Source organism: Aulonocara sp. 'chitande type north' Nkhata Bay, linkage group LG14, assembly GCF_057382095.1.
Source record: "Aulonocara sp. 'chitande type north' Nkhata Bay isolate Kocher_YH1m ecotype deep benthic linkage group LG14, A_spYH_male_GT1.1, whole genome shotgun sequence".
In the NCBI taxonomy this organism is placed as follows: Eukaryota; Metazoa; Chordata; class Actinopteri; order Cichliformes; family Cichlidae; genus Aulonocara; species Aulonocara sp. 'chitande type north' Nkhata Bay.
In genome coordinates, this window is record NC_141357.1 from 37,440,498 (window position 1) to 37,464,005 (window position 23,508).

The window sequence follows — 23,508 nt, forward strand, 5'->3', positions numbered from 1 at the left end:
CTTACATTACATGTTCAATTCAGGTTGTTATATTGCACCTCTGAAGCTAAAGTACACAAAAAGAGAAAAAACATTATCATTGATAACACAGACTTAGAGTTTGGAGCTGTAGAGCTGTGATTAAAGGAACACATCACAATTGATCTTTCTTAATATTGAAAATGACTTTGTTTCTTCTGCACGGATGTGCGATATTATTGCTTATAGAAAAGCAGGAAGAAATCCCTCTCAATAACAAACATAAACAGAGTGCTTCTGTCTAGAGAGAAGTCTTCTTTTGAAATGTGAATAACAACAAATTCCTTTTCTTCCAAGAAAAATACCTTTTATTTCATTATAAATCCACATAATTGTATCTATGAAAGCATAAAATCGCATGTTGTTGTGTTTTTTCTCCTTATTGTGGTCATTAGTTTCGTTATATTCAAAGTAAATCATGGGTATCAAACCATCGAAGACTGTAAGGTGTATGTCGCATACAAACACAGACACTGTCAACGGCAAAGAGGGGCATCGAGGGGGAGGGAGGAGGGGAGGGGGGGGGGCAGGAAGGGACGGCGCGAGTTCTGCCGGCCATTTTTTAAAACCACTTGGTATATTTAACCATCCCAAGTGCCAGCATTTAGTGGTAGGAACAGTTTCGGTCAAGTTCACCAGCGATGTGTTCACACACAGCTGCTCTCCAGCGTTAGAGCGTTTTCGCCGCTTTCACCGTCACGTGTAGAGACGCACGCGTGCTGCCGCAGATGCTGAATCACTTCCCGCTGGTGCTCCTAAAGGCTCCGTCCTCGGGACACCGATTTTAATTTTTTTTGTAATATTCCAACAAAGAGAGAACCGATCCACAATGGACGCAAACATACCGATTATGTCAACATTTTCTAAGTCATCCACAGCCAGAAGAGTTAGATTGGTAATACTGGAGGATATACAAGTCAGCTGTTCATCAGAGAGAAAAGGGGAGAGACAAAGTGATTAAGAGAAATAGAGCCAGAGAAGGCAGGGCAGAGGGATGAGATGAAAACATATGATTAAAGTGCCAGAAGAGTTCACGGTTTAGTTTCTTGACTGTTTGTTATTATCATAGATGCTTTGAGACAAGACGCTGACAAGGTGCTCATATTTTCAATCCAAGGCCCAACATGGAGTTTCTAAGAGGTGTGTTTCCGGAAGTCTGGGTGTCCTCCCAGTGTTGTAATAGTGCTGTCATAATACTGTTGTAATCCTTTGGCATATGACTATATGCTGGGGAAAGAGAAGAGCGGTGCCACCAACCACTGACCACAATAACATCCAGGGGAAATGTTGTCCACATACATCTGTTCTGCACATTCTCAGAAACGAAGCGATCACACAAACACCCATCAGATGATTGTTTACATCCTCGAAAGAAGAAAAAGAGCTTCTGTGAGGGTTTTATCTCGTTCCTCTGATCCAAAGTTTCGAGAACCAGTTCCAGACCTGCATCCAACATGTCTCTCCCAGCAGCGTGGGGTCTTTTGCATATCAGCAGGTGGGCTTTGAATTCTCTGGCTCCAAAGGTCACATCCTGTGTGGGTCTGGTATGATGTGGTATCAGAGGATAGTGTGTATCAAACCGTCAGGGCTCACAAGAAGGATGTTAACATACAACCCACGAGGCACCTGAAACAGATAAAAGATGGAGAGTGGTTCACAGTCAGTGAGTGATTTTTGATCTACATAAAGAAACTTTAGGTTTGATTTCAGTTTTTTGACTGAAACTTTCTGAGTAAATTAAAAAAAAAAGTGATAAATCCACATTATCATCTCTGAATAAGTGAATAAAGGGAATTATCTCAAAGTAAGACAGCTGCAACAGGTGATTATTTATCTTATTACTCACTAAGTTATATTTTCATTTAAATCACCAAACTAAAAGGTGTTTTAACTAATCTGTCACAAGTTTTCTGCTTAATTATTACTGCCTGTCTAAGGAGCTTGGAAAGAAAAGCGTCTGGACTTCTTTAAGTTGCTCGAAGATGTTTCACCTCTCATCCGAGAAGCTTCTTCAGCTCTAAGGTCAAATGGTGGAGAGTCCCAGATTTAAGCCCTGTGGGAATGTCCCCCCCCCCAAGAGGGACAAAGGACCCCTTAATGATCCTCTACCTAATCACATAAGCCAAAGTGTGAAAGTGGGTGTAGGTCACAATTAGGGCTGCCACGATTTGTCGACTAGTCACGATTATGTCGACTATTAAAATCGTCGACGACTAATTTAATAGTCGACGCATCGTTTGAAGCTTTGTAAGATCACAAAGGACGCAGGAATGAGTAGTAGGATTTAAGAGTGTAATAACGGACTGAAACAGAAGATGGCAGCACAGCATGTACAAGGATGCCAGCTGCCGTTAAACCCCGAAGAAGAAGAAGCTGTGTCCCAGAATTCATAGCGCAGCCCAGCGCAGTTGTCAACAATGGCGGCAGCTAGTTAGTTTTAACTTTACTCTTATTATTCTTTCTGGGTCACAAAATAAACGTTTAACATATTTTCAGGCGAGAATGTAGCTGTGTAAACCTCAAATATCTGCTCAGTTTATCAAGACACCACATATTTTCAAAAGCGCTCCGACGTTTTCGGAGACGTCTGTTACCCACTAGCTCGTTAGCTAGGCGGGGGCAAGGCTAACTAGAGCCGTGAGAACACCGGACTCCCGGCAAATCGTTTTCAAACCCACCGCCGTCTTTCGCTAGTCAGGTTAAATATATATATAAGTCACTTAGATAACTTAAAAATGTTAGTTTGGCTTTCTTTAGTATTTTATTTGTTCCTGAGTAAATCGGTTTGGCTGAGATTAAAGTTATAGTTTTTACACAGCTAAAACTGTCAAGCAGACAGCTGATTATCAGAAGTGTGAGACGCTGGAGAATATACTCCGGTGTCCTGTTATATTTTAGAAAGCAAGGAGTTTATTAAACTTCACCGAAACAATCTGCAAATTTCATTAAAATTTAATAAACTATCATCTTGTCTTTATTTTTAGTTAGCACAAACACTTCAAGCTGTAAGCTAATGATAGTTATATAAGACCAGATGCTGCTGGTGCAATAAGCTGTACGCTGTACGTCCAATGGATGATGATCTGATTAGTCGACTAATCGCAAAAATAATCGGTGACTAGTCGACTATCAAAATAATCGTTTGTGGCAGCCCTAGTCACAATCAGGTTTCGGGTGAGCTCATTGTGAAACCTGGCCCCACCCTATCATATGATTTCCTGAGGTCAGATGGCCCAGGATGTGAGTGGGCGTTAAGGCGTCTGGGAAGGATCTCAAAACCACCGCCTCTGTTCAAAGATGGTCAGTCATAGTGGACATAAATGGCTCCCACAGGGCTTAAATCCGGGAATCTCCACCATTTGACCCTAGAACTGAAGAAGCTTCTCAGATGAGAGGTGAAACGTCTTCAAGCAACTTAAAGAAGTCCAGACGCTTTTCTTTCCAAGCTCCTTAGACTACGATGACCTGGATGACTGAGAACCTTCACAGACATATTACTGCCTTTGTTTTTACCCCGAGTCAGTGACTCATTCTCCCACTTAAATGTTGTTACATTTAATATTTATTGTTTTAAATAATACATCAATAGTACATCTGTACATCTATATACTTTTTATGTGTGTCTGTGTGTTAATAGTCTGTGTAACCACTGTTGGCTGTGCTGTTGGCTGTCTTGACCAGGTCCCTCATCAGAGTCTTTAATCTTAAGAATCTCCCAGATTTACGGCACAAGGTCTCCATACGTGTCGGGTTTAGAAACACAACTATCTTCACTAAGCCGTTACTTATAGAGGGGGAGGAGGTGGAGGTGGTCAACAAGTACAAGTACCTCGGGCTGTGGGTGGACAATAAACTGGACTGGTCATGCAACACAGAGCACCTGTATAAAAAAGCCCAAAGCCGACTGTACTTCCTCAGGAGGCTGAGGTCTTTTAACATCTGCAGGAAGCTCCTGAGGATGTTTTACCAGTCAGTGGTTGCTGGAGTACTTTTCTATGCTGTGGTGTGCTGGGGGAGCAGCACAGCAAAGAAGGACTCATCCAGGCTGGAGAAACTGATCAGGAGGGCTAGCTCTGTGGTCGGCATGAAGCTGGACACTCTGGTGACAGTGGCAGAGAAAAGGACATTAAAGAAACTGATGGACATTATGGACAATGCCAGGCATCCTCTGCACACGGCCATTAACAACCAGAAGAGTCTGTTCAGTGACAGGTTGCTTCTCCCAAAGACAAGAACTAACAGACTTAAAAACTCCTTTGTCCCACACGCCATCAAACTGTTTAACTCCTCTCTGGAGGGGAGAGGGAGGGGAAACAGGAGGACAAAGGAGGGAACAACTAAGCTGTAGTGCCTCTTCACCTCACTGTACAATACCTTGTGCAATACTTTTGTAAATAGTCAACGGTGCAATAGACTCAATACTTGAAATGTGCAATTCACTTGTATTTTTATTTTTATTCCTATTTATTCTATTTATCCCCTTCGTATATTTTATTTATATTGTCTCTGTATTTATATATATGTGTGTGTGTATAACTCTGTAACTTCTGTCGGTGCTGTGCTTTTTTGGAAATCGAATTTCCCAGAGGAACCCACCCGAGGGATTAATAAAGTTCTATCTTATCTTATCTTATCTTATCTTATGGACACCTGTAAAAGATCGCTTGTGTCGTTTTTAAATAAAAAAGACTCATCTCTTATCTGCAGGGTCACTGTGATTTTAATGCAAACTGTGAGGTTGTTGTTGGTAGTTTTCAAACCAATGAGTAAAAAGAAGGCACACAACACAAAGCTCCCGAACAGGACACAAACCAAAGCCTCCTATATGACAAACTTCACCACTATGCATTCCTAATATTGCTGCTGCCAACATGTCAGCTCACAGATGCGAGAAGAAAACCTCATGCGTACCTTTAAGAGACAGCAGCATCTGACAGAAGAGTGCTATTGAAACCCATGGATGACAGCAAGTTGTGTGTACATGCGATTTACTCTCTTACAAACATAGAGCTCAGCAAAATGTAGAAACAGACTGAATAATTAAACACTGTACTAACAATTGCACAGTATTATATTTCTGTATTTACGTCTTCTTATGAACACTTAACTGAATTTCCCTCTGTGTTTTGCTTCTTGTTTGTCTTTCTGTGGTTTAAGTGAACTTGATTTTCACGAGCTGGCCTCTTGGAGTGGAAGTCTTTATTTTATTTATAGACTGCAGCTTTCTTGAATATATGCTTGTTCTTTGTTATTGATCCAACACACTTGAGGCTTCCCAACTTATGGGGAAAAGAAAAAACATGCACATATCCACCCACGGTGTGTGCTGCAGGGTTTTTTTGTTTTTCAGTACTGATGACTCAGTGACTGCTTGGCCAGCTTCTGAGATTTCAGGTTTTTAGAAAAGCTTTCCTGCATATACTTTGCTTTGGAAACGATCCCCTTCTCACCCACAAACTCTTTTCTGCTTATATTTGAAATGCAAATACAGGGCATCCCAGCCCCTCTTTAGTCTGGTAAAATAAATAAAGCTTTATTTTGCTACACTGAGAAATACTTCCAATCAAGGGAAATTAAGTTGTTCTGCTCTGTGTCAGGAACTGCAGTTCCTCTGCTGGCCACTTGAGGCTGGCTACCAGACTGCAAAAAAGTGATTGTGTTTAACGCTAGTTTCAGTCTTCAAAACAACTGTATTCAATTCAATTCAGTGTTATTATATAGCACCAAATCACAACAGCAGTCACCTTGATGTGCTTTATATCGTAAGAAAAGACCCTACAATAATACAGAGAACCGCAACAATCAAATGACTCCCTGTGAGCAAATGTCTGGCGACAGTGGGGAAGAAAAACTCAGTTTTAACAGGAAGCAGGGCACCAATCTGCTTACTTAATTACTTGCATGTCTTTTATCCTGTTTTCCAACCCGTCGTGGCCCCTCCCTGAGCCTGCCGGAAGAAACCTGCCGGAGGTTTCTTCCTGTTAAAAGGGAGTTTTTCCTTCCCACTGTCACCAAAGTGCTTGCTCAGAGGGGGTCATATGATTGTTGGGTTTTTGTCTGTATGTATTACTGTAGTGTCTACCTTACAATATAAAGTGCCTTGAGGTGACTGTAAAATTGAATTGAACTTACTGGTTGTAGAGAGTGTCTCCCTCCTGACTCCAAACTAGGGCCTGACAGCTGAAGGCTCTGCCTCGAATCATACTTGAGTACGTGAATACTTCAGGAACCACCAGTGAGCCAGCAGTCTGAGAGTGAAGTGTCTAATAGGGTAATCTTTTTGCTTTTTAAATTTTCAGGTAATATAACTTGTTGTTGCTTTAAGTTTGTAAAATAAAATTATGCTTTCTTTTTCTTCAATAACTTACAGTTTACTAGCTTATCTAGCCAGTCTTGGCTGATAATGTCGCACTCCAGCATGGTTTCAGAAATATGATAAATTCTGCCTCCAAAAAGCATCACGCTACAATGCAACTTTAATGCTTAAATTCATAAATTGATACATTAAAAGTGAAAAATCTTTGTATAGTTGTAAGTGAAACGCACCATCTGATAAATTATAAACCTTGAAGCACACTGCAGTCTTTTGTGAAGAGACATTGGGGTTAAATATCTTGGTGGCATCACTCAGTTAATGGGACAATATGAAAAATATGAAGAATATAAAGAATTATGAAACACTGAATATGAAGATCAGTGCACACTGATTGAGAATGAAGTCATATGTGATGACATAAATTAAAAAAACGTGGCCTCTTGTCAGAAACTGTTAATGGGATGGATGAGCAGAAAGCAAAGAGAGGAAGAAGACAAGGAGGAGGGGAGGTGGAGAATGCTTACATAATGAAATAGAAGTCTTACATAATGGAGTGACACCAATCTGCATACTGTGGGGGATCAGGCCATTGCATAATGGCCCAATAAAGGAGAATAATGTTGTTTACTAAGGCAAGGCGATATTTACAGAGCACTTAGAGGCAGACAGACTCCAGGCCTGCTAATGGCTGCTGACTGCTACACTCTCCCTTCATCTCTTCCTCATTCACTCCATTTCCCCCCTCTCTCTCTATTAAAGCATGCTTAACATGTTTCCAGCCCTCTCTCCCCTCAAGATGTTCTGACATCTCTGGTGGTACGATGAGTGGTTACCCTCCAACCTGTGTGCATACGCGAGTGTGTTTGTGTGTGTGCTTGATCTCTCACCTCTCTCACCTCTTCTCCCTCCAGCGCTGTGAAGCTGAATGTAAGTAAATCTGAAAAACACACAACCAACAAAAAGTAACAACAAGATGGGATCAGAGTTCAGATATCAACCCATCGAGAAAGACACACGGGGAAGCAACTGTCAGGTCACGTCTAAAAGAAACCTAATCCACCTACAGGCACCTCTGAAGCTCACAATTTTCCATATTATCCAGTTTAAGCCTGTTTAGCTGATCAGCAGAAAAAAAACAAATAAGAGATATTGGGGTTTTATTGTTTTTTGGGGTTTTGCAGCAGAGTGCGAAGCAGTGGGAATGGCCTGCTCTTTGTTCGCGAGTGGTGGGAGAAGGGAGCGGGAGAGAGACGGATTGGTGCGGCGGCCGCAGCACCAATCCGTCTCTCTTCACCGGTCCATTGTGGTGAAGAGAGAGCTGAGCGTAAAAGTGAAGCTCTCAATTTACCGGTCGATCTACATCCCTACCCTCACCTTTGGTCATGACCCGTGGGTCGTGAATGAAAGAACGAGATCACGGATACAAGCGGCGGAAATGAGCTTCATCCAAAGGGTGGCTGGCCTCTCCCTTAGAGATAGGGTGAGAAGTTCGGCCATCCGGGAGGGGCTCACAGTAGAACCGCTGCTCCTCCACATCGAAAGGAGCCAGCTGAGGTGGTTCGGGCAAGTCCCACCGGGAGGAGGCACCCGGGCAGACCCCAGACACACTGGATAGATTATATCTCTCACCTTGGGGGAGGGGCCGAGGAGAGGGAGGTCTGGGCTTCTCTGCTTAGGCTGCTGCCAATGCGACCCGGCCCCGGATAAGTGGAAGAAGCTGGAAGGATGGAGCTAATCTTAATTAGCTGCAACACCTTCGATCGGTCAATGAGTGGGGCAGTTTGTATTGTACAGCCTGATTCCTACCTCAGTATAACCACCAGCAGGGTGGATGAGGAGGCAGGTGTGGTTGCATCATAAACCCACAGACTGTGAGACTTGCTCCTTATAAGCCCACTGCAGTCTGTCCCACAGTTGTGAAATTAACTTGAGGGTTGCTTGTTTTTTGATTATTATGAATTAAATTTAACACAAAAAGTTTTCTTAAACTTCTTGGATTTATAACATTCAAATGAGGTGTTTACTGACCAAAAATATTTGGTGATTAAATGACCCATCCATCCTACTTGCATTTTGACATCCTGACAAAACATTCATGGGAGAGTGGAAAGTAGATCGACTCTCAATTGAAAGCATCATCATCGCTTCCACAAATTCATCAATCCCTGCATCCATAACTCACAACCAACAGAAAAATGATGACTGTGATCACACTAGTTTCCCAGATCGAATAATCAATAAAGTCATTCTTGCTCACACAAGTTTGCCCCCCCCACCACCACCACCTCTCCCACATCACCGAGCTCTTATTTTCTCTCCATCTCTCTTTATCCCTCCATCTTCTCTTGTCAATAACTGTCTCGGGGCTCAGTGACTCATCTCCACTTCTCTCTCTGTTTGGTTGGTCGTTTTGCTTTATTTCTCTTTTTTGCCTCCTCATCTGTCTCACGGACTAAATATACTAAGACCATAATCCTCCCTTCTGTCTCTCTCTCTCTCTCTATCTTTGGACTGCTCTCTCCTTCACGATATATAAGCCCACTGTTGACAGCGTCGCTTTCTACTTCCATGCCACATTTACGCAGGTCTTTTCAGATGGAGATTAACAAATAATGTTTGTTTTATTTTTTTGTCAAAGGGTTTATGCAGCCATTGGCAATGCTGCAAATTATATTTCAAAGGCCTCCCTGTAAAAATAGATATCAGGAAACAGCAGAGCCTCAGTTGGGACTTCACTGCTTTCTCTTAATGGGCTCTCACACAATTTATTCAGTTTAAGCAGCTCTGTATATAAGGAATGGAACAAAAAGGGAAATAACTTATCTTTTAACAGTTATGGTAAATACATAATTGTCATTATTATTATTATTATTATTCTATGGTTTTAAGGAAGCTAATATATCTATCATTTTAAAGAACATCACATTTAAAGAATGACCGCTTTCTAAACTACCTCATTTCATGTGCGGCTTTGCTGTAGAATGACAGATTACATGCTGCTGACATTCCTGAAGCTTCAAATAGTACCTTGGTGTATAGCACAGGTATAGCACAGGTATAGCACAGGTATAGCACAGGTATAGCACAGGTATAGCACATCTAGCTGATCTGTGACTGATGCCACTGACGTGTTTCTTCACTTGATGTTTCATACTTTATACTTTAAGGGTCTTTGTCTTGAAGTATTGCACACATCGAGGTAAATGTTGTTGTAATTTGGTAATATATAAATCTACCTGAATTGAATTGTATTGATAATTATTTTAAATACCAACGTCTGATGTCCATACATGTCATTAGTATCGTGCTCTGGTGATAAATTCACATAAATTTCATACTCACAAACCATTTCCAAATAGAACCCGACCACGCCAGCAATACTCTTCATAACTTCTTTGTCACTTACATTTGCCACCTCCCTGTCATTCACAGCTTCCTAATGTCCTGCAATGTACATATTATGTCAAGACAAAAGCAAGCTCGAATATAATAGAGCCATTGCCATATGAAACAGAAGATGTCTGGAACCACCAGGACTTCACCAAGAGTTGGCATGCCATCACCAAGCATAACAGGCCACTAGAGTATTTAAAAGTAGAATGGGAGGCAGAGCCTTCAGTTTTTTGAGTCGGAGGGAAGAATCATTTTGCAAAATACAGAGTGAAGAAAACAGAGTGTGATACTTAATCTCTGTACAGCACAGTAGCTAACTGGTTAGCAAAATGGTCCTGGGTTTAAAGTAGGGCCCTTGCATGTGGAGCAGGCAGGGTTTACTCAAAGTTAATTCTCCTCTCATTGGGTCCTTGAAGAAGGCATGGGTTTACATCTCGCCTAGGTCAATAAAGGATATCAACACCTATCTGAGTTTAGCACACAGCAGAAAAGAAAACACTGGCCCAGCTTTGGGGAAAGTCTCTGCTCATCCTCGGCTGGCCCCAGGCTTATATCTCACAGAGCGTCAGCGGAGAGACCTGAACATGGCAGCTCTGTCTGCTAAGGCAGCTGTTTACCTTGTAGTCTTGGTGCTTATAGCAATTACAGAATCATGAATGAAAAACACAATAAGGTGTGCAGAATTGGAGTAATTTCTATTGTGTGAATGTGTGTGTGAATGGGTGAATGACTGAATGTAGTGTAAAGCACTTTGGGGTCCTTAGGGAAGTAAAGCGCTATACGAATGCAGGCCATTTACCACTTCTATTGTATACTAGTCTAAGGAGCTTTATTTATGCTGTAAACTGGTATTTGCTTACTGCTTTTGGTGGATGGAGGTGCTTATCCAGTTCCTGTGAACTCCCCATGGTGAGCACTTACTTATAAATGACACAGAATCATGACTGTCTTAGTGGATTCACTCTGAAATCTTTGTCTTCCCCTGCAGCAGCCCTCAGCAGCAGGAGCTGTTTGAGCTGGGAAGCTCCCAGTGTGAGTGTGTGCGAGTGCGAGTGTGAATGCATGAATGTGAATGACAGCATCCTTCTGTTTTCCCTAGATACATGAGGGTAAAAATAAAAGCAGACGATCGAAATCACTGTGGCGTGACCACTAGGTGTCACTAAGACTCTTTGCAGGGTCTGCTGGCCTCAGTGAAGGCTCCATTGCGGCTGAAGTTTAGTCACTGTGCCATCGTGCTGCTTAAGTGCCAGGCTCGGATAATAAAAGCACACTGAATGATGCCCTGGTGCCTCGTGGCTTTACAGAACACCCTGTGATGATATCTGCCGGTGTCTGCCTGCCTCTCTGCACTCTCTCTCTCTATTTGAGGTAATCATGAGATGGTATGGTGGGATTGCATTGGAGAGCCAGCAGGCCTGAATTACTGTGTGCATTTCTGTTCAGCGTGGGCAGTTCTATAGCTTGGTGTATGTCCACTTTTGTGTAGTGCAAGCTTCATTTCTCTGAAAGGTCAACTTTGCTGAAAGGACATTTTTGTCTTAGCACTTATCTACTCCCCTTGTCGCTACTTGTTGGCTACATGCAGCGATGCTCCAATGATGGCACTGCATGTAGCCATCCTGGTGCTTGTATAATAGGGTTCTCTATCCCTGCTATACGCTAATCTACAAAGTTTTACATAGCATCTTACCTCAAAGTACACCTGAGCAGCCACAACATTAAAACCCACCAGAGAAGTCCGTAGTATTTATGATCTCAGTATGATATCCCACGTAATCTTCAGTTCTGGGATTCAGGTGGATTTATTTTGACAGATATCACTTACCCAAACCTTGACTAAGCACTAGCCTCCTCAAAGCAACCAGCGCCCAACATTACACTACAAATCCTGCTCAGGAAAAGCTCGTAGAAAACAAGGCATCCTCCCAGCCTCCAAACTCCCTAGATATCAGTCTGATAGATCCTCTATCATAGACTAGTATGCACAGAAAAGCCTGAACAGCCCTTAAGAACCCAGAAGACCCAAACAATACATCGCTAATGCCTCACACACCACAGTATAAACACAGAAAACCACAACCATCTTGAAAAGGCATTTTTATTGTGTAATGATCTCTGTGCAGATACGTTAATAAAAGCCTGAAACGGTGCAAACCCACGGCTCGCTGTAAAAAGTAACCTGGCTGCCTGCAGGTCCACCTTTGCATGTGTCTTGTATCAGGATCTCCTTCACCACTTTAAGTTTTGCTCTGTATAACAGAAACAGACTTTTCTTTTCTGGATGAGAAAGAAGTAGGAAGGTTTGATTAAGCTTTCTATACTTGAGCTAGGGGAAAAAATGGTGGTCCGATTTTATCTGTCAGAAATATATTTCAGTGATCGTTTGCAACCTAATTATTAGTTAGCATACTAATATGAGCAGGCACAGTGAGAGCAGGTTAACTATTATTCTAAAGATTGTTTAGGAGGCAGACAGATGTTAGTCCCAAAATTTAAGCCAATCCATCCAGATGATGTTTGTACGAGCGAAAGGGAATCACCTGCAACATCTGGAAACACTATGCTGGGGAGTGATGCAAAATCTGAACTAAACCTTTTCATGTAAAGATTCGCTGTGTGTTTGTAAAGCTTTGTTTGGCCATGTGCATGTTTAACAGGTAAGATACTGATGGCCCTTCAGGGAGCAGTGACTCAGGCTGACCAGCAGTTCATTTGGTTTGGAGAGGAAGCAGGTGTGTTGAGATTACCTCTGTGTGGTTTCTGTTGTGTGAATGTATGTGGTGCATATTGGACCTACAACAAATGGCCAAAGGGTCAGTGGTGAACGCTGAGATTGCTTCCATTAGGAAAAAAACGAGTGTTTCATTGTGTGTACGGACAAGTGTGTGTGCAGAATGTGAGTTTTTAGATGAGAGGTATATTATTACAGGGAGGATATGATGAATGAAGAGAGAAAAGATAACAGGGAGAACAGGAAGGGAGGACAGAGCAAAAGGAGAGGATATTCAGAGGAAGAGGGGGAAGAGATGACAAAGCGTTCCCAAATAAAGGTCACGATTGCCAGATAAAAGAGGGAGGAAAGAACAACTCATAAGTGTAAAAATAGAGGTTAGAAGAAGTGAGAGAGAAACGAGGGGAGGCGGAAAAATAAGCACAAGGATTCCTGGACAATGATCATATAAAATCTCAGCCAAAAGCATCTGTTTGTCTTTGATCAGAGGTGCACAGGTGTAAAGGGTGATGGGGTTTTCACAAAGGATGCAGCGAGTTCTGAGCTCGCCACCATGTTCACCGATTTTAAAATCTTCAGCGGGCGCAGAGCTGAAATATTCAGAAAAAGTCCAACTCTTCTCATAATTATCATACCTAAGAAGCTTTGCATTGATCTGCAGCTGCTGGAAAGAACACACAACAAATCTAAAGTGTGTTTACACACAGCGACCTGACATGTCTACCTGGATGCAAAACTGTGCTGTCATTACAAATGCAAACTTGTATCCTATGACTGAGTCTATCCACACTTACCATCAGCTTTTCTTCCTTTGTGCTTCCCTGCAGGCTGCATGCCTCATTTCTATTGGCTGTGACAGAGTTCCTGAGCTGTGTGCCGTGTGCTTACGCTCCACAGTGACAAACCATGTTTGAACCACATAATGCATGGGAACAAATGAGTTTCAGAGGGCAGGAGCACCATTGTTACATCCTGTGTGAAAGCCCCTTCAGCCTTGCAGTGTTGCATTATGGGTCTGTAGCACTAACGCTGCCAATCTAGAGTTTCTTTAAGTCTGATTATAGTATGTCTGTTGGAGTGAGTCAGCTGTAAATGAATTTCAGAAGGCAAATTTAAACCATTAAAGCTTCTGACTGCTCAGGTTTAAACACAGAGGAAGATGAGGAGTTGGCTTATAATTTGGGATATTACACTGCGTTTCCTTTTATTCATATATGCTCATTCTGTATGGTTTCATCCTGATGTAATACTGAATCTGCTAAATTTAACCACTACTGAAGTGTAGCCATGTAAGCAGCGTAAAGGAAAGAGAACTACTGATGAGGAAACTAGTATCAATGACCTGAAATTTAGACTACCTGAAATTTAAAACACTGCACGTTCCACAGTTACAACAGAACTGCTGCTCTTTCTACTGAACAAGAAGACTTCTAACAAGCCAAAAAAAAGGGAGAAAGTTTGCAGCCAAATCTTAAAAGCAGAAGTGTGTGTCTCCTGAGCACAAATAGAGAGAGGGACATAACGGCTGAAGGCTCTGTCACCCATTCTACTTTCCCACACTCACTCAGGAAATCACAAGGAAGCCTAGACTTGGCAAGACGGTGAGGTGACCCATGTCTGAAGCATTACAATACAGCCAGTGCTTTGAAAATACTGCAGAACCCCAACCTCCAAGAATGGACTTGGGACCAGAAACACGGTCGATGTGTAATCACTTAACAAGCAGACCATTGCAACCAACACTAAAGGAAATCATGTATGAACCTCTTTAATGGTCTACAGGAAGTAAAACCAACCCACATGAAATCACTGCATGCTACGTTACATTTAATATTAAAGGCAATGGCAGCAAAGAAACCCAAGATTGGAAACGAGACAACACGTTAAAGAGCTAATCTCATTTTTTCCCCTGTAATTTTCATTATGAAATATTATCAGAGAGAGACAGAAATATAAAGGTCTCAGACCACAGTGGGCACGTGAACCACAGGCACCGATGCCTTCTTCTGCCTTTTTGGTTTAACAGCGAATGAAGATGCCCACACCTGAGTGTTAGTGTCACGCTCCATCCCTTGAACTACACACGACCAATCTTTCAATTCATACAGAGATGAAAAGAAAAGAAATAGCTAATAAATTGTGTGAAGAGGAGAGAATCCCTGAGCGCTTTGAAGGATACGTCGAGATAGGGCATACATCTCAATTTGGGAGTGAAATTGGTAGCAGAAATATCACAAGATAAAGAGAAAAGCTATAGTGAAGGATAGCGCGCAAACAGAACGACCTTGATCTCAGAAATGAAAGGAGCAGAAAAGAGATAGGAAGCATCAAAACAAAACAACTCATTAAAATCAGACAAATAACGATGGAGCAGAGAGAGGAGGGACACGGAGGAGGAGACAAAACTGTTTGCATTGGGAGGGACAGGCAACAGGAACTGAAAGAGACCATGTGTTAGTCCGAGGTGCAGAGACAGCGAGTAATAAAGCTTCAAATAGTTTCTTTTCACTGTCAAATAAAAGACAAAAATAGCTTCAGTCAGAATGCTTCTCAAAAAGAAGAAATCAGCTGAGGTTACAGGATCACCTCTGTGCAAAATAATGAAGGATGTTAGTAGTGAGTGAGAATGTATTTAAAGGTACCTTTTGTTTAAAGTCTTCCTAAATGAACTAATAAAAGAAATAACTGCTAAGAACTTATGTTAAAAAATACACACATTTTTCTGTGTTAGCTTAATACACATTTCTAAGTCTGCTGAATACATAGGCAGCATGATGGTGCAGAGTTTAGCACTGCTGCCTCACACAAAGAAGCCTTTGTGGAGGATTTGTTGTCCCTGTGCTTGGTGGCTTTCTCCCCCTGACTGCTTCAGTTCCCTCCCACAGTCCAGAGGCATGAATGTTTAGTGAACTGCTTGCTGAGCCGGCTGTAGGTGAAGCTCTAGGTGGTCAGATCAGAAGTGCTAAAGGTTACTGTTGCATTAACGTACATAATTGCCACCAGAGGTACACAGCTGGCCTCTATGAGTTTCAGGGTACAAATACCCGCCCACTGTCGACAGTCAACCTTGGAAATTATTGACTTAGTTACAAGTGGCTGTACCTGTACAGGTAAAATAAGGTACACTGTGATTGTATGGGTCACACAGATGTTCTGAGAAGTGAAGCTGAAGTGATTGCATGAGTCATGTCACAACCTGTCGCTCATCTAAGAACACGCAGAAGGTCATTAAAAATAATGACATAAAAACGTAAAAATACTTCAGGCACCAGCAGCTGCGCTCTCCTCCGCTACCTCAGCTACCTCCTCTCCTGTAGTATGAGATCACATTCTCCTTCCTAAGGAGTCATTACTAATTAACTCTGAATTGAAGAGATTAGCTCATTCTGGAGAAAAATAATCCCCAATTATTTACTCGGGGCTTAAAGTACGTAAAAATTTTGCGTATTAAAAACTCAAATTATTTAATGTCATTTTGATGAATTCATCAACCCTGGACTTTAGCTTGTATGTGTCTGAGCAAAATTTCTGCTCATCTTCAGTTTTTTGCACATTCAAAACTAAAAACAGTTCAGCTATGGCTCTGACAAGATTTTGCAAATGTTTCTCCCAAAGACAGAAAAGAATCACAAAAAAGAATTTAAAAAGAAATAAAAGACATTTTAAATGGACTAATCTAGTGATGTGCATCACCCGGTCACGTCTTTTTACTTTATTAAGCCTTATGAATGAGCCAGTGTAGCAATGCATCAGTGAGATGCTCACGCTCTAATAAGCAGACTGATAGCAGTAGGTGCATGTTATCAGTTCACAGTGTTATTGTTATAACACTCAAGAAAATATAAAAAAAAGTGACAACACTGATATCATATGAAATCAGTTGAAGTGCTGAAACTTTGTGCAGGTCTGCAGCACCATCATCCGACTGCAGCACCCCACTGAGCCGGCGCTCTTGTGCGTATTTCATCCATATGAGTGACTGCTCATTAAAGTGCATTTTTTATAGGAAGAGCTCGGTGTTCAGTCATGCAAGCTAAATGAACCTTGTCCGCAAGGTTTATTAAAGCAACTTACAGCCTGTCCTCTCCATCACTTTCTCTCCCAGCGCCCGCCTGCCGTACATTTCAATTTCAAACAAACTTCAAATGAAACTCTCTCTTCCCTAATCTCCCTGGCAGCACCATATTTAACTGAATTCTTTTCTTACAGGGGCAGCAAAAACCATGCGTTGAGCTCCTTGCTAGATGCATGCACCTGTCCCACCAGCTGTCCTGCTGTCAGATATAGAGTTTGCACCAGAGAAATACTTTGCAGCAGAGCGGCTAACAAAGGCAGGTGAACTGGACCAGTTGTGACCACAGGTGACCACACAGCCAAAGATGTAAAAAGGTACAGTGGTTAGCACTGTGACCTCACTGAAAGAAGGTCCTGGGTTTGAATCACCAGCTGGCAGAGTCTGTGTGTTCCTGCTGCGCTTCCTGTTTGTTCAGTATTGGGTTGTTGGGTGATTGGTTAGTCTAGACTGGCTGTAGGGTGTGACTGTGAATGGTTGTCTGCACTCTGACCTGTCTGGGGTGCACCTCACCTCTTACCCTATATGGAAGCTATGATTGGCTCCACCCGCCTATGACCTTAAATTGGCTAATCAAGAAGGAAAAGAGCTGGAAGGGAAAAAACATGCTGAAATAGATGCTGAAAGGCCGAGTGCCAGTGAAGTTAATGTTAGCACTGATGATTCTCAGGATCCTCAGATAACACTAGCATGATTAAGGTTAAGCAACAGTCTAAAGATGAGTTTCAGTCTAACTGGTTCAGACTGTTTGTGACATCAGATGGTGAAATGAGCTGAGTCTCTGACAGAGGACAGAGGAAGAACAGAGGAGACCGAAGCCTAATAAGTTACAATTTAATTACAGTTAAAAGGAAAACAATCTGAGGTAAGTGCGATGTAAGACTGCTTATTAAACTCACAAATACAATTCCCCACAAAGTACAGAAACTGCCTAAATGGGAGTTATTATTGGCTGGAGTAACAACAAGTGATTTGGTTCTATTTGCCTGATTCAGTTAAACAGAACCAAGTCATGCTAACTTATTATCTGAATATGAGCAGTGTGTAAGAAACCAAATCTATGTTTAGACTGAATGTCAGATGTTAAATGAGCAGAAATGAACTTTCACAGGTTGACTTGTCTAATGCTCTTTTGTATGTGACTAATTCAAATACTCACCAATGACAGGAGCTGCTCCTCGGCTTAAAGTGGAGCTTGGCTCCAGGCACCAGCAACAAATTAAAAAAGAGGGGGAGGGAGGTGGAGTATTGGTTTGGGCTTAGAGATTGGTGGGCTGTGGGTTGGACTGTTTCTTGTGTGTTATTGGGAAATGTCATCGTCATGGGCGGGATTTAAGTCCACTACAGTCGTCCCTCGAAGAGAAGCTCCTCCCATCCCATCTGTCGACGATGACGGTTGGGAGTTTCTATTAATGCCTCCACCTGGAAAAAAGATGGAGTCAAATTATTGAATGACTAAATGCGGCGTCACCTCGCTTTTCTCAGCATCTTACCTTGCCCTGCAGAGGAGGACGATGGAGGCAGAGCAAGGATGTTGGCTCCACCTCCTCCTCCGTTGGTCTGGGAACAGACGTTGGCGTGGCGTGCGACGGCTTTCTGCTTGTAGTGGTTACTGTGCAGCTTGTACTTCATCAGGAGAATGAAGATGAAGACGAGGACAGAGGCCACGATGATCCCCCCAATGATGATGATCATGGTACCACCCAGGAACTAGAGGAAGAGTACAACAATCATGAGCACTCTTAAAATATCTAAGTGCAAGAGGGTGATCCATGATTTCTGAGTAGTTTTACTGAGATGAACCACATTAAAGGTGAAATCACAAAAGAAGCAAAAAGAAATAAAGAACAAAAAGCTGAGGTGTCAAAAAGCAGGAGAAGCAACAAGCTAAGCAACTTCCTCCAGTTAAAATGACACATTTATCGGTTCTTTTCTGATGTACTGCAATCAAAGCAAAACTCTGTTAACATTAACATGAAGAAAAATAAGGTGAAGGACGATATGAAAAAACAAAAAATTTATTAGAAAAAGAAAACAGCAAAATAAAAAAATAACTCAATTAAATGTAATAAATTAAACAAAAATCAAATACAGTTCAGTAATTAAAGAGATCTGTATGTCTTTTATTGTATTTTTCTGTCCTCTGCAATGATCTCATCATCTATTCATTTATTCGGTATTAAGATTTATTACCTAACATTCAAACCAAACCAAGGACATAACAAAAACATTTTTCAAAGGCGTATGTTGGATTTTTCTGAGAACTATCAATAGTCCCCGTCCTTTTAAAGCCAACTAAAAAGGACAGAATGGGAAGAAACTGAACTGATTACTCTTGTTTTCTTTGTAAAGAAATATGTTTATTAAGATTTTCTGATATATAACGGGGAAAAAAGAACAGACAAAGCAACAACAAGGGCAAGAACACACAAACAAGGCAAAAGATTACACTGCAACAACAAAAATATTACTTCAACACCAACAATAAACACAAGTAGAACGCTTGGGTGGCAGACTAAGTTTTTTGCGACCAATCAGAGAGAACTTTATGCTTTGATAAATGATCTAAAACAGGTTGCCACACATCAAAGAACTCACTAAGTTGGTCCTCTAATGTATCTCTCTGCGACAAAGCAGTCAGTTCTGCTAACCACATTTTGATCTGAGGCACAGTGTCAGATTTCCAGAGGGTCATAATCATTTTCTTAGCAACGACCATTACGAATAAAACTGTAGTTTGTGCAGCAAGACTGAGGCGCAGGAGGGAAGAGGAAGATCCAAACAATGCAGTTATTGGGTCCGGCTCTAATATGCAATTGTACATATCGGAGAAACATTTAAACATTTAAAGATATCCATTCACACACTGCGAGCCAGTAATTGTAGAGTTTGGGACATGTCCAAAATAAATGAGTAAGAGAGCCTTCTCCAAGTTTACAACGATCACATGTAGGACTAACAGAAGGAAAAATCCTCGACTCTTATTTTCACTAATTCTAGAGGGTGACGAAAAAATGACATCTTCCTCGGAAACATCGGTGGCCATTTTTATTTTTATTTTTTTTAATTAAAAGTAAGCTTGCTGCTGATTTTGAACCATGTCACAGGTCTTTTGTTGTCTTTTTACATCGTCAAATTCCTAATTTATCAGCTGGAAACAGCGATCCTTTATGAAGAAAAAGATCTGATATCATCTACAACATGTTCCTTTAGTTGCCCATGATTGTGACACATCTACAAGCTACACTGTAACCCATCCTGACCCCTGTTGCTCCTTTCACATGGTCTGATGTATCCAGTTCCATGTTCTGTTGTTATTGGTGTCTTCATTTCTCTGTATTGGCAATCTGCTGCTTTCCAAAAACAGATCCATAAAACAAATACTAATGTTCTCCAATACAGAATTCCTTGAGATGACAAGTTTTGGATCACATGTTGCAGGCAAACTTGAAATGAGCTCCAGATAAAAACAACAAACTACAGTGGTCCTCACTGAATTTCTCAATCATTTACAACATGCATGTTCGTCATTTATCACTGACTAGTGAGACAGTGCTCTGAAGCAGACAGCTCATCAACTATATATGATTCAGCAGAAGTCTGATCAGTTATCAACTGGAGTAACAGCGGATCAGACACCTGCTACACCTCAGCACACTAACCTGGTCTCGTATAGAGTGGCAGCGTCCGTATTCTGACTCCGTTGTGAAGGACACACAGCCCACCAGCTTAGTGCCTGTCAGCGTGGTGATGCCATCATCGTACACAGCCAAAACGCACAGCTCGTAATCCCGCGATGATGCCAGATCACTCAGCTGGAAGTACTTGTGGTTAGCTGGGATCATCCTGAAAGACAGAAAGACAATTTGATTGGTTTTGCCCTGCCTTTGGTGTAAAGAGAGAAAAGATCACAATATTTCTTGTAGCAATTTTAGACTTTTCCTTTGAAATGTTTACCCGTTGTGAGTTACCTTCAAAAGTCAAGGGCCTGGTGTCAGTTAATAGCTCGAAAGATGAAGCAAGAAACTCAGGATTATCACGCTAATTTGAATATACACAGAAAAGACAGCACAGTAAACACCGCTGAGGTCAGTTTAAACACCAAAGGCATCAAAACATTCCTTTCACTTTTCACTACGACGGATAACCAGGCTGAAACTATGAACTGAGCTCTGATGCAAATCCGTTCATTACCACAAAATATTCAAGGTTTTTCTTCCACATGCAGAAGTTTCCCAATAAAACTTATTGTATATTACAAAAATATGTTCACTGTAAATGAGTGGAAAACGACTCAACCTTCCTCACACTGGCAGCCTCACCACCCTCATGTTACATTTGCGCTCCGGTGGAAGTTGAGCCTGAACTTTGGTAAGCATAAAGTCATGAACTTTTATTATCTTTAGTGCAGCTCTCCTGAAAGAAAAGCCTGCACAGTCCAGAGCGTTTTAAAAACCCTCAGGGTAAAAACCAAAAAGAAAAGAGATTGGAACATTTTCCTGTCAAAACTTTGTTAATATCTTTTTTTCCAATGTAATCGATGCCAAACTGATTATTTATTATAATAAACTTAATTAATGTAGGACCTTCAAAAACAGAGTGTACAAAGTAGTTTAACAGAAAAGCAAAGAGAGGAATGCACACAAAGTAAAATAACAGCCACAAAGCCACGAGAGGTGAGAAGCAGAACTTTAAAATGAACTCTAAAAACATCCACGGAGCCAATGATCAGAGTTGATGTGACGCGAAATCAAATAAGGAGCTGAGCTGCTGCCTTATGAACTAATTTGAGGTAAAAATGAACCTCAGTAGTCATGCCTTGAGAAAATGAATGCATGAATGACCTTTTCCAGGTTTGATTCTATGAGTTTAATTCTAGAGATGAATCTTATTTAGATGATACAAGGCTGGATAACCTTTTTGAAATGCATTTTAAAGCCGGCGATTGGTTCAGCATCTCCAATGAATGCTGTATTTGGCTGTAATGGTGGAGAGAGCTGAGAGTTAAGGTAGAGCTGGTTCTTTATTGCAGTTCTACTCTGAAGAATCCAGAAATCCAGATGATCTGGGCCACACGAGAAACTTTTGCTTCCTCAGAAAGGCGTCTACACTCGGCATCAGCGAGTAGACATCATTCAGAGGTGTGAGTCTTTCACATCAAAAAATACAGCTGAGGTGGTTCAGATATCTGGACATTTTGCCTCCTGGATACTTTATTGGTGAGTTGTTTCAGGCATGTTAAACCTGAAAGAAATTTTGGGGCAGACTCGGGACAGACTGGATGTCTTTTGGTTTAGACGTATCTCAGTATCTGAGTGTGACGAGCTGAGTGGGAAGTCTGGGCATCTCTGCTTAGACTGAAGTCCTTGTGACTCAGAGCCAGAGTCAGAAGATAGATGGACAGATTGATGTTTCAAAGGAAAGAGCTAGACCACAGATAATCATTTATCTATGATAAAAAACAAAAAACATCTCATCTGTAGACACAAACCTATAAATTAAGCACTAAACTGCTACTGTGGATTACTAAAGGCCGTCAGGCAGTAGCAGTCCATTCTTAGTACAACAACACCCTGAACTAACAATATATGAGCACACTGTTTATTAATTTTGTGACATTTTAAGTGCTGATGCTACTCTGCTATATGTGGTGGACTGTTGTAATTTATTATTATCTTGTTGTTCCAAAAAAAGAAAGCGATCACATTCCCCCTATATCAGCTTCTCTTTGGTGGCTCTTTGTTAAATCCAGAATTTAATTTAAAATCCTTCTCCTTGCACACAAAGTCTTGAATAATAAGGCCCCATTATATCTTAAAGACCTCATAGTACCATATTATCCCAATCGAGCACTTCACTCTGAGATTGCTGGCTTACTTGTGTTTCTGGAGTTTCTGAAAGTAGGATGTGAGGCAGAGATTTCAGCTATCTGAGCCCCCTCCCTCTCCAGCTCTGAGTTTGGATTCAGGACACACACACGCCCTCTTTAGTTTTCAAAGGAGATTTAACATGACCATTTCCTGATAAAGCTTATAGTTAGCACTGGATCAGGTGACCCTAAAGTAGGTCAGCAATGCTGCTGTAGGCTCAGGCTGCTGGAGGATCCTATGATGCACTGAGCGTTTCATCTCCTCTCACCTCTTTTCACTCATATATCACTGATGTATGTCATTAAATTTCGTCTTCTCTCTCCCATAGTCTGTCCTTCCTCCCCATGCTCTCCTTTGCTCTGTTCCTCATGAACACACTGGTTGTTCCATATACTCTTAACGATACCCCCTGGTCAGGTGTGTCAGCTCTATATGTTTCCTGCTTTTGGAAAGCTCAACACTGAAATAAGCACAGCGATGACATTGCAGATCTTTGCTGTCTAATCAACACTTGTTGGTTCTCAGAAACACATCATTGATACGGATCGCAGCTTTTCTGTGTGTAATGATTTCTGTTCCCGATTTGCTGAAGAGAATGAGAAGTAGAAGTCTAACACAATGTTCATGGTTTCCAATAATACGAAAAGCAAAAACTGAGGTAGAAAATTGAAGTAGAGTGAATATACACACAGAAGAAAGACAGACAGCGCACAAGAGGAGAGGGATGTTGCTTTTTCAATTGTCAACCTGAAAATCAAAGGGTATAAAGGAGAACGAGATTAAAGACAAAGGAGAGGTGAGGAAGACGGTAGGGAAGAGAGGAAAGAAGACGATAGGAAACGAACAGAGAGGAAGACACTGAACAGAAGTCATGAGAGAGGAGACAACAGAGAGAAGGAGAAAGGGCTGAGGGAGTGAAATTAAAGAAATGTCACAATGGAGGATGCAGAGACCCAACACAAAGAAAAAAATATAGAAAAAAAATATTTTCATGTAGAAATATGAACAGAAGAAGGTCTAGAAATGATAATAAACAACTTTACAGTCTTCAGTCAAATTTAAGGGTTAATTGTTCATTTATAACTTACTTAAAATTAGACAAGAA

At 41.4% G+C, this 23,508-nt stretch overlaps 1 protein-coding gene across 5 annotated transcripts in view; it reads right to left on the bottom strand.

The window, feature by feature from the left end:
• Nucleotides 1-314: 314 nt before the first annotated feature.
• The window catches only part of LOC147315212 (leucine-rich repeat and fibronectin type III domain-containing protein 1-like protein), a 422,384-nt gene continuing 399,190 nt past the window's right edge, over nucleotides 315-23,508 (bottom strand). For all 5 annotated transcript variants that reach the window (XM_086262477.1, XM_086262476.1, XM_086262475.1 and 2 more), the window contains 5 exons: nucleotides 20,196-20,379; nucleotides 18,027-18,243; nucleotides 17,693-17,955; nucleotides 7,222-7,271; nucleotides 315-1,644 (listed from right to left, as the gene is read on the bottom strand). In XM_086262477.1, coding sequence (XP_086118603.1) covers nucleotides 17,834-17,955; nucleotides 18,027-18,243; nucleotides 20,196-20,379 — 523 coding nt within the window. In that variant the 3' untranslated portion in view covers nucleotides 315-1,644; nucleotides 7,222-7,271; nucleotides 17,693-17,833. The remainder of the gene's footprint in view (nucleotides 1,645-7,221; nucleotides 7,272-17,692; nucleotides 17,956-18,026; nucleotides 18,244-20,195; nucleotides 20,380-23,508) is intronic.